This window comes from Corvus moneduloides, chromosome Z, assembly GCF_009650955.1.
Source record: "Corvus moneduloides isolate bCorMon1 chromosome Z, bCorMon1.pri, whole genome shotgun sequence".
Taxonomy (NCBI): domain Eukaryota; kingdom Metazoa; phylum Chordata; class Aves; order Passeriformes; family Corvidae; genus Corvus; species Corvus moneduloides.
The window spans coordinates 60,087,655-60,099,917 of NC_045511.1; the positions used below are offsets into that span (position 1 = coordinate 60,087,655).

The 12,263-nt window shown below is 39.4% G+C and overlaps 1 protein-coding gene across 6 annotated transcripts in view; it reads left to right on the top strand.

The window, feature by feature from the left end:
• Window positions 1-12,263, top strand: part of FREM1 (FRAS1 related extracellular matrix 1) — a 64,229-nt gene that overhangs the window by 2,075 nt on the left and 49,891 nt on the right. For all 6 annotated transcript variants that reach the window (XR_004237526.1, XM_032096248.1, XM_032096249.1 and 3 more), the window contains exons 2-6: window positions 3,688-4,186; window positions 9,278-9,372; window positions 9,916-10,211; window positions 10,719-10,915; window positions 11,586-11,909. Coding sequence is in view for 5 of the 6 variants with exons in the window: in XM_032096248.1 (XP_031952139.1) it covers window positions 3,956-4,186; window positions 9,278-9,372; window positions 9,916-10,211; window positions 10,719-10,915; window positions 11,586-11,909 (1,143 nt within the window). In the remaining variant the exon portion in view is untranslated. The remainder of the gene's footprint in view (window positions 1-3,687; window positions 4,187-9,277; window positions 9,373-9,915; window positions 10,212-10,718; window positions 10,916-11,585; window positions 11,910-12,263) is intronic.

Below are 12,263 nucleotides of genomic sequence, written 5' to 3' on the forward strand. Positions count from 1 at the left end.
CCCACATGTGCACCAGCAGCCCTGAGGGAAAACTAGTTCTATCACTCGGAGGAAATTTTTAACAAACCACATCTAAAGTTCACAGAAACCCTCCTTTACACTGTCCCCAGTCTGGTATGTCCCTCTGTCAATTCTACAGAGTCACATTCACTGCCTCCTCAGAGGCCCCTTCTCCCCCTGCCTTCTCCCCAGAGTGGGCAGGAGCTGCCAGCAGATGAGTAGCTCCTTAGAGCACCGTTGCCATGTGTCCCTTGTTCAATGCCTTGGGCATGTCTTCAGGATTTACATTCCAGGCTTTCAAATCTCAGAATCAGCTTGGCCAATGTACACAGGAAAGGAGGTCTCTTTATTCATTACCACATTTTTGATACCAGTATGGGTTTATTGGATCTCAGGGGAATTACTGGACAGTTGGCAGGGTATAATGCAGTATTTTGCAAAAATACACCAGGTAATTAACCTAGATCCTGGCAGTCAGATGGTTCTGTCTTTTCAACTTAGAGTCAGCACATGATTTTGGGCAAGAAGGACCTCTGACGGTAGCTCCTCCCACCTCTTTCCCCAAGAAAAGCCTGTTTTATAGCAAGTCTGGCTTCAAAGTTACATCAAGCAACTCAGGCTCTGATTAGTTTATTAAATATATCTGAGAGGACTCCATGAAATCCGTTCCACTGCCTATGTTTGTGATATCTTTTTTTTTCTTCTTTTCTAATAACTAATGTGAATTTCCCTTGTTGCTGTTTTAATGGGTTTGCATGTCTCTCCCCGTGCTCCAGGCACTCTTCTGTTAGAAGTCTAAAAATAAGCAATAAAGCCTTTCTTTTCCAGGCTGAACAAATCCAGCTGTGTCTGCCTCTCCTCATACATCATGTGCTCCATCCCCACTGAGGGATAACAGCTAGTATATGATATATCCCTGAACTGACATGACTGTTTTACTTCTGGGACAAAACCCGGTACCTTTCTGTGGGCTTGCATTCACCCAGTGCACTTGGAGTTGTTTCAGGTGTTTTGGCATATAGACAGACCCTTAGAAAGTTGATGAGAAAGCAGCTTAATTTTGCAATACTGATTCTCCTTCTGTGTTGTTAATGAATACCATTATTTCATTAGACCACTAAATATACCTGAAATATTTTGGTGCATTTGGAATTAAACAGTGCCTTAGTTGGATGTCCATTTTGGATACACAGGTGGCATGCCAAGGATTATCAGGGGTGAATCAGGTTCAGCTGTGATATTAAGGGGAGAGCAGTAAGGAAGTCCAAAGCAGCCACAAAAAGTGACAGTGGCATCACTAGCAGTTGTATATCTGCTGAAGAGCAGCATACTGTCTCCGTCAATTAGCATAAGTACCATGTAGCACACACATGACTTCACTGAAGCAATGACCTTCTTTACAAATAGGGAGGGCGTTAGTATCATGGCACTTACCCCAAAACCTTCTCATTTTTATTGTCATTATGTACTGAAAGGATCCCTTGCCAATTCATTTTGTTGTGATTGGATTAGTGATTGAGAAAGTGAGCTTATACTTCCCAAGATCTTCACTTGGCCACATAAGGAGAGAGTTCTACAGCATCCAAGTAGAGTCCCGTGGCTGAAACACATGGGACAAACACATACATAGTGATACAGGAGCTGTGTCTGGATGTTAAAGTAGCCAAAGCAAGACTGTAATATACAGTGACAACAGGACCAAATTTGTAGCAGAGAATGTCTCATACACCCACCATGAAATTGATCAAAATGGTCCTGATTCCTCTTGTGGACTCTCTGTTCTTGTAGACTTTCTGTTTTTGATGCAGGGTAAGGAATGGGAGCACAGGAAGCTGTACCTGCACCTGAGGTTTAAAGCTTCACTCAATGCTGGGATTTACAGGGCAGGCGCAAGAAATAGATGAACCTGGGTTGTAACAGAGTCAAGATGCAGACATCTCTGCATGAGTGCCATTCCCCAGCTGGTGATGAGGTTATCTCACAACTATCACATGGTTTTGTGATAGCTATCTATGTGGGAGTAGAGAAAGTAAAAACTATCTGGGCTTTAATGTCATAATTTCTGATGAGTTGTCCTGTAAGAAAATGCCTGTGAATAAAGCTATTTTGAACCATAAATCTATGCCTCAGCCTGCTGTTATGGAGCAGACAGTTACTGGCACTCTCATGAGAGGTAAACCATGGGGTCTGTGTGTCAGAGTCATTAACTGCTTCTTAGCACTTTGCCAGGTCCTAGGCTGAATCTAAAATTTCGCATTACTTTCTTATTGAATATTCAACCATGGATTTCATGCCTTTTCCACTGGCTAGAATTCTACATTTTCTCTCAGATTTTCTTCAGACAGGTATGGCTTCAATATTCTAAACCAAAATGGAAAGACTTTCAGATAAATACTTAGAAAACTAGACTTAAATTTTATGTCCCAGACTACATAGTCAACATACATCCAAGTTTACATGTATGTGACTCTCAAAGTACTCAACCTTAAATCTGTGGTGAAGTGAGTGGATCTGTCTTGTTTAACTTTAGGAAGTGAATAGTTTGACAGAATTTCTGAACTGCCAGTTGTTTTCCAGTGAAATTTAAAATTGGGTGGAGATGTGCATTCCATTATAAGCTGTTTAGAAGGTCATTCTTCTGGAAACAGTGGAGGGAACACTTACCTGTTAAAATCAACAAAGAAAATAAAGAGATACAAGGATTTGTTTTTAAATTCACTTTCAGGAAAGTTCACTGTTGGTAGTAAGGTTGTGGCAAATAAGTAGTCAGGACGTTAAAAATTTACATAAACTAAAGGAATGTTGACACTTTTCTGTCTTGGAACTCTTACGATCTACTCAAATTTTATTAAATCGATATCACTTCCTATTCTTTGGGCTGTAAATTCAGTTACTTTGAAGGATTGTAGAAATTAGGCTCTTAAAAGGATTTCAATAGTGCTTGTTTAATGTCAGAAGAAAAATTCTTTCTTTATGCGGTTATAAACATGAAAGATGAAGATTAACTGTAACTAGGCACATGAGAAACTTGTGTAATTTATTTTCCATATTATCTCTTCTTCTTTATTGTCACTGAATTTTTCTCAGCTGTTTTTTTTTTTTTTTAAAGAAAAATTACAGCTTTGCCATGCCATATCACATGTTCCTATGCTGCTGTCCTGGCACAGTTACTTACTGTAACAGGAAGAGTAGAGAGGCATGGGAAAGGTGTTTTCAACTAGAGATTGATTTTTTTTCTCATGCCTCCAATGGCAGAGAGAAAACAGATTTAACAGGAGGCCACCTTCCTTTCATCTCACTTTCTGGTTTATTTAATCTGAATGAGCACCTTTGAACTTTCACACTATTTGGAGCTCATACTGTTTTATTAATATCTATGCAGTCCTGCAGTTAAAAAGGTCAGTAACAAAGGATCCTACACAGCAAGGGTTTGTATGTGCATACAGACTACAGGTGCCTGGAATTCACGTGGAGAGCTGATCTGTTGAGGGAGAACTCTCATTGGTAGATACCTAATTTTCTGAGCATGTGTACACCGAATAGCATTCAAAGGTGAAGTCAAGCTGCTGCTTGAAATGAACTGCAATTGTCAGGAATGATGGAAGGTATTGTGTGTCTGTTTGTTGTTCTGTTTTTATCCCTATAGTTGCTTAATGCCTTATAGCAATTTTCCTTTTTTTTTTTCAGGATTAACAAACCTTGAAAGGACTCTGAGAACACATTCATCATTTTGTCAGGCGTGACCAGTAAATTTTATAAAAACCTAAGTGTATTTTGAAAGGGTCCTGCCCAAATTTCAGTCAAGAAGGACCTATTAATAGAAAACATATCATACATTTTTACCTGTGGCTAATAATGCCTTCGTTATATGGTGAAACTCTGCTGGTGGAGAAAGAAGACTCCTTTTGTTAAGAAATTTTTTTACTGGTGAAAAAGGCTGGCACCCCCTTATAATATGAAGCCCATTGAGAAAAGCTGGTTGTTTCTACTGCTGCCCGTCATGTTAAGAGCTGTGTGCTCCTCCTTTATTAGTTTGAACCTTGGGGTTAAAGTGATGAAGGGGCAGTCTGTCTTCCTGTCAGAAGAAGACCTCAAGTTTTCCATACCCAGAGAGAAAGATGTCTGCAAAGTAGAAGTTGTGATTAATGAGCCAATAACACAGAGGGTTGGGAAACTAACTCCACAGGTATTTGGGCTCTGTTTTGCTGCTTGAATGTTGGTGTGTGCAGGTCTGGGAGAAACTAAAAAGAGCTGCTTTACTGATTTTTGTTTTTCTTTTGGGTAGTAACTAAAAGGCATGAAACTGAAAGGTCTGTGGCATTCGGCCTTTTTCTTAAAAAGACAGCTAGTAGAGAACTGCAGCCCTGAGATCCAAAAGCTGAGCTCAGTAGCATGAGTGCACAGAAACGAGTCTGGTCAGGGTCTCCTTTCACAAGTGAAGAATGGGTATTTCAAAACTTTCAGTTAGGAGATATCATCCAGTCTCTCAGCTGCTTATTTTTCTCCCATGAGAGTAACCAGTGCCCCTTGGGTAATGCATAGCCCACTACAGCATTCTGCATTTTAGTCACGGAGCCACTACTTAAGGAGCAATTAAGAAAAAAATAATCACATACAATAAGCACATTGTGCACACCATTGTTTGTTCTGCTCTGCAGCAGCCAAATTGTTAGCAGATGGCAAATACATTATAACTCCCCTGTTTTCTGTTCAAATGTCAAGCCTGTAGGAATAATGAAATGTATTTCACATATTACCATTCTGCTACTCATCTGCTTTAGAAATCGCCCCACCTGAGTTATAGTAGGAAGGAGTTGAAAGTAGTTGTCACGCAGATGTAATATTATAGACAGAAAATGAATGGTTTTAATGAACCATAGCCAAGCAGGTTTTGGCTTTTCGAAAAATTCTGGTTTGTGCCACAGCACACTTCTGTGTGTTTGTGTATGAATATAGTTTTAAACCTACTCTCTGGGGATGTTGGTATCTTCTGTGAATATAGGTGAAGGAGCACCAGTATCAAAAGGTTTTTCAAAACCTCTGTCTTGGTCATCACTATTATTTTTGCATACCACTGACAAGTACTTCAGCTGAATCAGCACCCCTAAGGAGCAGAGGCATGCCAGGGAAAACAGGAGGTGATGGACAGGACAATGTGTGATCTTCTCTATAGACTGGCCCCAAGGAGTGTAGGTGCATCTGCTGAAGCTACCCCAGGGCTTGTTTTCTGCCAGCACAGGGACACTGACCATAGTACCCCACCTCTATTTCCCCAGTATAGGTTGGTCCTTGATTCATATGAACATAGAATCATTCAGGCTGGAAAGACCTCCAAGAACACTGAGTCCAACCAATAACCCAGCACTGCAAGGTCCACTACTAAACCATGTACCCAAGCCCTACATATATACAATTTTTGAATGTTTCCAGGTATGGTGATTCCACCACTTCCTTGGGACACCTCTTTTAATGCCTGACCAACCTTTTGGTAAAGAAATTTTTCATAATATCCAATCTAAAGGAGAGGAGAAAAAGAGGGACTTAAATGTGAAACCTATAGCAAACCTCTTCTGCAGGCAATCTGGCTGGCTGAGGGGTGATTTTGCTTTCAGTTTCTGCCTCAGCCTCTGTCTGCAGTAGGACCCAGGTATTTTGAAATAGCTGTTTTGTCCTGTGTAACCCAACATGTTTCAAGCATATAGTTAGAGGCCCTTTTCAAGAGATCCTGCGGGATGTGCATTCACTACACCTTGTTTTCCAAATGACTTCCCCTCTCCCAGCCCTGCTTCTGTTAAGCACCTGTTCTTTTATGGCCATGAACGTGTGCCCAGGCAGTTGAGTGTGGCTCATGGAAGCTGCAGGCACTCATGTAGAGAGAAGAGCTCTGCTGGGCAGGTGGCCCTAGGGCAGCAGGCTGGAGAGAGGCGGTGCTTGAGCTTTCACCATTCCTGAAAAAAGGTGCCAGAGTCCAGATCTCCTTGTGCCACTCATGATCTTTCTACAGAAAATTCTGCAGCCAGAAAATGTCTCTGGTATGATCTGGTTTACTACCATTAAAGTGAGTAATGTTCTAGGAATGTATGACAATTTAATTACAAATTGTAATTGAAAAGCAGTTGAAGTGGAAAAAAACAAAGCTCAACATTAATTAGAAAAAGATTTAGATTTCCTTTGTCTCACCCAGTGAATTTATAGACAATTAGAGTTGCCTGTTCATACAAAAGGAAAACATATCAGGAAACATAAACCAGATGTTTCTTTTTACAAAGCAGATTGTGTCTCAATACACATATAAACGGACTGTCAGTCAGTGTTAACAAACCTTTGTAGAAAGGTGCTAAATTTTCCATCCCCTTGTTATCAATTAAGATGTGGAACAAATGATGTCTTAAAAATAAAGGCATAAATTATTTTATATGATTGGACCCAGTGAGGTGCATCCCAGAGTTCTGGGGGAACTGGCTGATGTAGTTGGAAATTCACATATCATGATGCTTGAAAAGTTGTGGTGGTCAGGTAAAATCCCAGTTTCCAGACTGGAAAGAGGGAAATACAGTACCCATCCTTAAAAAGGGTGGATCTTTCCTGGGAATTACTGACCTCTCAGCCTGCCCTCTGTGCCCGGGAGCATCATGGGACAGATCCTCCTAGAAGCTGTGCAAAGGCACATGGAGGACAGCGAGGTGATTTGAGACACCTGGCATGGCTTCACCAAGGGCAAATCCTGCCTGACCAACCCATTGGCTTTCTGTGTGGAGTGACTCCATCAGTGGGCAAGGCAAGGGCTACAGATACCATTTACCTTGACTTCTGTAAAGCCTTTGACATGGTCCCCCAAAACAGCATTCTGTAACCAAAATCCTCTTGACTTTGAGGGATCTGCACTGATTTATGTCAGTGAAGAATCTTACTTTCAGTGCACAATATTAAGCTTCTGAAATGACAATACGAGTGGGTTTTGTACTTAATATACTTTTTTTTCTTTAAGATAACATACCACATAACTACTTAATTTTATTTCCTGTTTTTGTGGAATATCACATAAGACTATCCAATTGATTAGTTAACTATCATGTTCCTTTATGCTAGCTTGTACTAAGAAAGAAGAGACATTAAGTAAGAAAAATACATATTTGTTGGTTTTGTTTGAAAAAAAGCAAAGCACATATTTCTATGGCATTTGAAAATAATACACAACAGAACAGACACAACATAGTCAAAACCTACATCATATGAGAGTAATTTTGTTTTCCACAAATTGTTCTTTTCTTTCCTTTCTAAGCAGTCCCAACAAATAAAATCAAGCATATTTTCCATAACACTATATCTTACAGATTATTCCAAGAGGTTAATCCATGTATATATGTCTGAAAATCAACTAACTCATCATTTAAAAAAACAAACAGGCAAAAAAAGGGAAAGACTTTGCACAACGAACTTCTTGATGAAAGTTAAAAGCAGGCAATAAATTTTAAAATTGCTAAGAATATAGCATAATTATCACATTGCTTGAGCATCTGAGAATAACTTCAGAGGAAATGGACCCTCTCACTAATAATGGAAGCTGAGAAACTCTAACTGTTCTTCCATTATAGAAAGATGTAAGTTCTGTTCTGTGTAATGGCTAGAAAGAAATGATGTACAGTAGTTCTTTTATCCTTTAGCATAAATCCACAAAGTGGTCATGAGGTGCTTCAGTTAACTATGCAATAACGATTAATTTAGAATTAAATTATTACGTAATTTTTACACTGAAAGTCAGAATATCTAAAAATTTTCTTTATGAGCTACACTTTTAGTCAACATTTTAGAACCTCACTGAAGTCCCTCAGTCATTTCAGCATCCTCCAAAGTGGTTGGGGAAACAAAGGCAATTCAAGTAAGGCACTTCATTTTCATGATTCTTTTGTCATATATTAAAAAATTACTGTCATTAAAAAGTTACCTCTTCTTTTTTTTGAAAAAAAAAAAAAAAAAGTGGCTAGTCAGTCAGCCATATAAGTATATTAATCACTGTTAGTTATGGCCTCTTTAGGTCTATTAGTGAATGCTGAACAGATTTCACTTTAGTCTGTGAAAGTCCATGTAATGATTTGTGAATACTGCTCCTAAAAAATACAATGAAAACTACATTAACATTCATAGCAAAATGCTTAGGAAATGCAGTGATTTGGGTTTCTTGCTGGCTAGAACATGCCTTTTAGTTACAAAACATGAGTATCCTCCATCCTCCATGGACTATGTAGGGATTCCCTGTTATCAAAAGGATAACATAGACATAGTCTTATCAATGCTAGGAGCTTTCAGATGTTGTTTCTGTAAAAAAACACCGCTGCATGGGAATTGTAATTTGCCAGTCTTGCAAATTGCAGTATTTGAGAACACAAAAATTGTATGCCCCAGAATCCAAATCCCTTTTCCAAAGAATGAGTGTATCACAGTTCTTTAAAGCAATCTTTTTTCTCTTTGTGTCAGGCATGTTTCCTCATTGCCTTGCTTTCACAAGTCAACCAACCATTAAATAAATCAATCTGCCTGAAGTAAGTGTCGGGCTTAGATGTCAAACTGTGGCCAGACAGACTCACAAATTTTACCTGTATCCGGTGTGTTGTAAGTATTAGTCTATTTTGAATTAGCTGGTAGGGACAACATAGGGAACATCATGGGACAGATTGCTTTTTTGAAGTGGATTATACTGATTTTGGGGCTGGATCTTGGTATGGCGCAGAGACAACATCTGATCCAGAAAAGAGCTAACAAATCTGAACAAAGTTTCTAACAGAAATTTCGCTGGGTTGTATTTTTGTAGTCCATTTGTAGTAGTCATAAAGCAAGATTTACTATATGATCAAGCAATTGCCATGAGCAACTTTAAAAGTCAATAAATCTCATGTTATAATTCTGGACCTGCTGTCTTTTCAGCACCACTGCAGTTGTATGTGCTGCTGGATACACCTGTGTCCTTAACTCCAGAGAATGCAGTAAAGATGAGGTCAAACTATGTGTTGTACTGGGGAGGGACTTGGCAGCCTGAAACAATCACATATGACCTCTGCCCTTCTAACTGTGGAGTGCTAGCAGCCCCATGTTTAAGTGGTTGCTCTGATTCTTACTGGGAGATTACAGAACAGGTGAATACCTACTTGTAGAAACGAACTACACATTAAAAATTTCCTCAGTCTGATGTATTCCAGGCACTCAGAGAGAAGTGGAACAGATGTTGTGAAGTTAATATCCTTGGCAGTGTGGTGTCAAGTCTATTCTGTTTCCTTCGTAGGTTTTTGACTGTCACTTCCTTCCTAATGAAGTCAAATATACCCACAATGGATGTCCAATTTTAGATGAAGACATGGTCATGCTCAGGCTGTACAGGTAAGGAGCAGCAGGAGATCGCACTTCACTGTTGCCAGGAGCCCAGCTGACCTCAGGAAGAGCAAGCAGTCCATTTTTTACAGTTAGAGCATGTTCTGCTGTACATGCTGTAACTACTTAGTTCCAGTAGCTGCATCATTAGTTAACAAGTGACCATCTGTTTACAGAAACATTTCTCACCATGTATTGCAGATAATGCCCATTTAATGTGTATTATGTATTGCTTGCTTATTACAGAAAAATAGTGATTTTTCATTGTGCTATGGGAAGTGACAACTGTACTTTCAGAGTACTGCATATTCTTTGCTGTCCTGCTGATAGGGACAGACACTCTCACATATACACAGCGAATAACCTCTTCCTTCACAAAGACACCCTGCTTACAAGCACGGGGATTTGGGCAGATTATGGCAATTCAAGGCTTGAGCACACAAGAGAGAAAGGGGTTCAAGTAATTCAGTTTAGATGGTGAGGACAATACCCAAATCACAAAGCAACTGAAGATGGGATGAAGCATAACTAATTTTCTTCTGTCACTTGCAGGTTTACAGAAACTGAAACGTTTGTAGAAACATTCACCCTACATGTGCAGTTACTTGAGCCAGACTGTAACATCATAAAAATGCGTTCCCATGCTTTGGAGGTCCCTGAATACCACGGTCTGTCCAGGGTGATTGACAAGAACATCCTCACCTTTGATTATGACAGGAAGATAAACCTGGATTGCACCATTTCCATAATCTCTTCGGAAACTCACCTGCCTGCTCATGGCCAGCTTGTCACCAGGAAAGAGCAGCAAGAGCAGTTTCGTGGAGACCAGCCATTCTTCCCTGGCACTAGTATGATGTGCTTTAGTTGTTTGTATTAGCATGTTCAAAGAGACCCAGCAGATGAAATCTGCAGCAGTGGGTTGTTTCAGATGTGCTGGGTAAGAGTGGGTCATGTGAAGTTTAATGAACAGCTTGAGCTATCATGGATGTGAAAGGGACATGAAATTTTTGTGAGGCACAATGCAGATCACAGATCTGGGTCAATAATTCCTTGACTGGACTCTGCTTCTGGCTTCTAGATATGTGGACCAATGTGACAGCTTTGTGAGTGCCAAGACTTGGTAGAAACAGCAGAGGTAGTTGTTGGAGGCAGCACCTAGTCAAGATACCAAGGGAGGATGGAGTTGGAAGATGTAATTTGAAAACAAAATCGTGTAGGAGAAATTAAGTCAGGAAAGGAGCCCTACTTCTCATCACACTGTCTCTCTCTGAGGTTTATTTTAGCTACAAGGGCAGGTTCCCCGTGTTGGTTTCTGCTCTGGTATCTGTTTCACTATTGCTGTTACTGGGTTACAGAGCACAGCCTGGGACAACAGTGCGGAAATGGGAGCTGTACACTGGGACTAGGAGTCATTAACAACAAAAAAATGAGCTGTGATGAATTTCTGAGGATGGGCATTCAGTATCGACACCTTGACCCCCCCTCGCCTGACACTGATTATATTCCTGTGAGGTTGGATCTCTCAGATAGCAGAAGCAAAACTCCGCACAAGGTAGATTTTAATGCAAGTTTATAATATCTGATTGTCATCCTGTGCTTTTTTTTTGTTTGGTTGGTTTTTTGTTTTTTATCCTTTTCACATTTGAAGAGAGATAGGAATCCTTTAAGTTTTTTCAGTTCTTAGAACTTTGCCAGCTAAGCAAATGGAAGGCATTATCTCCATGCCTCTATGATTAGACCATTATGGCTACAAAGAAACACCTCTGGTTGATTACTGTCAAACATAAGTAGTTTATCCTGAGAGAAAAATTAATTCTGGCATAACTCCACAATTTTTATACAGCATGATCTGCATTGACTTCAGCATATACAGTAATTAATGAGTTAAGAGCTCTGTGAACATATTCAGTTAATAATAATTAATGGCTTGTGCATGTTTCTGTCAGATAAAGTTATTTATTAAGTTCACATCACATTAAGTAAATTGTTTCAGTCCCAAATTAAGGACACAAATAAGACTAGTGAACCTGAAAGTCGTATTAATTATGTCTCAATATTTACTTTAGGCATTTTCTAGTTAAAATGTTTCAGGTTTTTTTTTTTTTTGCAAATAATTATTGCTTTAACATGTACCCCAATTTGCTATGTGAAGCTAAAAGAAGTAGAATTTATTTTTTTGCTTTACTTTGCCTGTTTATTTGTCTCATTTTTTCCTGTTGTAGACGGAGTATGCATGGCTCCCTGTTCAGATTAAAGGTGCTGTTCCCAACCGAACACCCAAAGCTGCCCCAATGGCAAAGTTCACCCTGGAAGTAGATCAATTTATTTTAACCCCTATTACAACCACAACCATTGATGCTGAAGACAATGAAACTCCAAAGTCCCTGCTTGTATTCAACATTACCAAGCCACCTCCACAGGGCTTTATCACTCACCTATCTGACCACACGAAACCTGTTGGCTCCTTCACTTGGAAAGATCTCAATGACATGCTCATTGCTTATCAGCCTCCAAATAACAGCCACACAGAGAGGAGGAATTATGAGGTAACAGTGCAATGTTTTCACTCATAATAGTGCGAGTATTTGCTGTTTTTCATCTCCTTAAGTAAGATGGAAATAAATGTAATCGTATGTAATGGATATTTTTCAGGAAAAAGGTTTTAAAAACTATATGCAATGCAGGAGCAGAGTTAAAATCTTTTACTGCTTTCTTGTCTGACATGTCAGCTTAACTATCTAACACAAAATAGATGTTTATTGCTCACTACATAAGAATTTCTTTGTACTGAAAACTTTTTAATCCCTCTGACTGAGAACTATCTAAACTAGATTTTTTTAAAATAAGAGGAATAGTGAAATAACAGTACTTGTAGATCTACTCAAGAGCCTTTGGAAAGA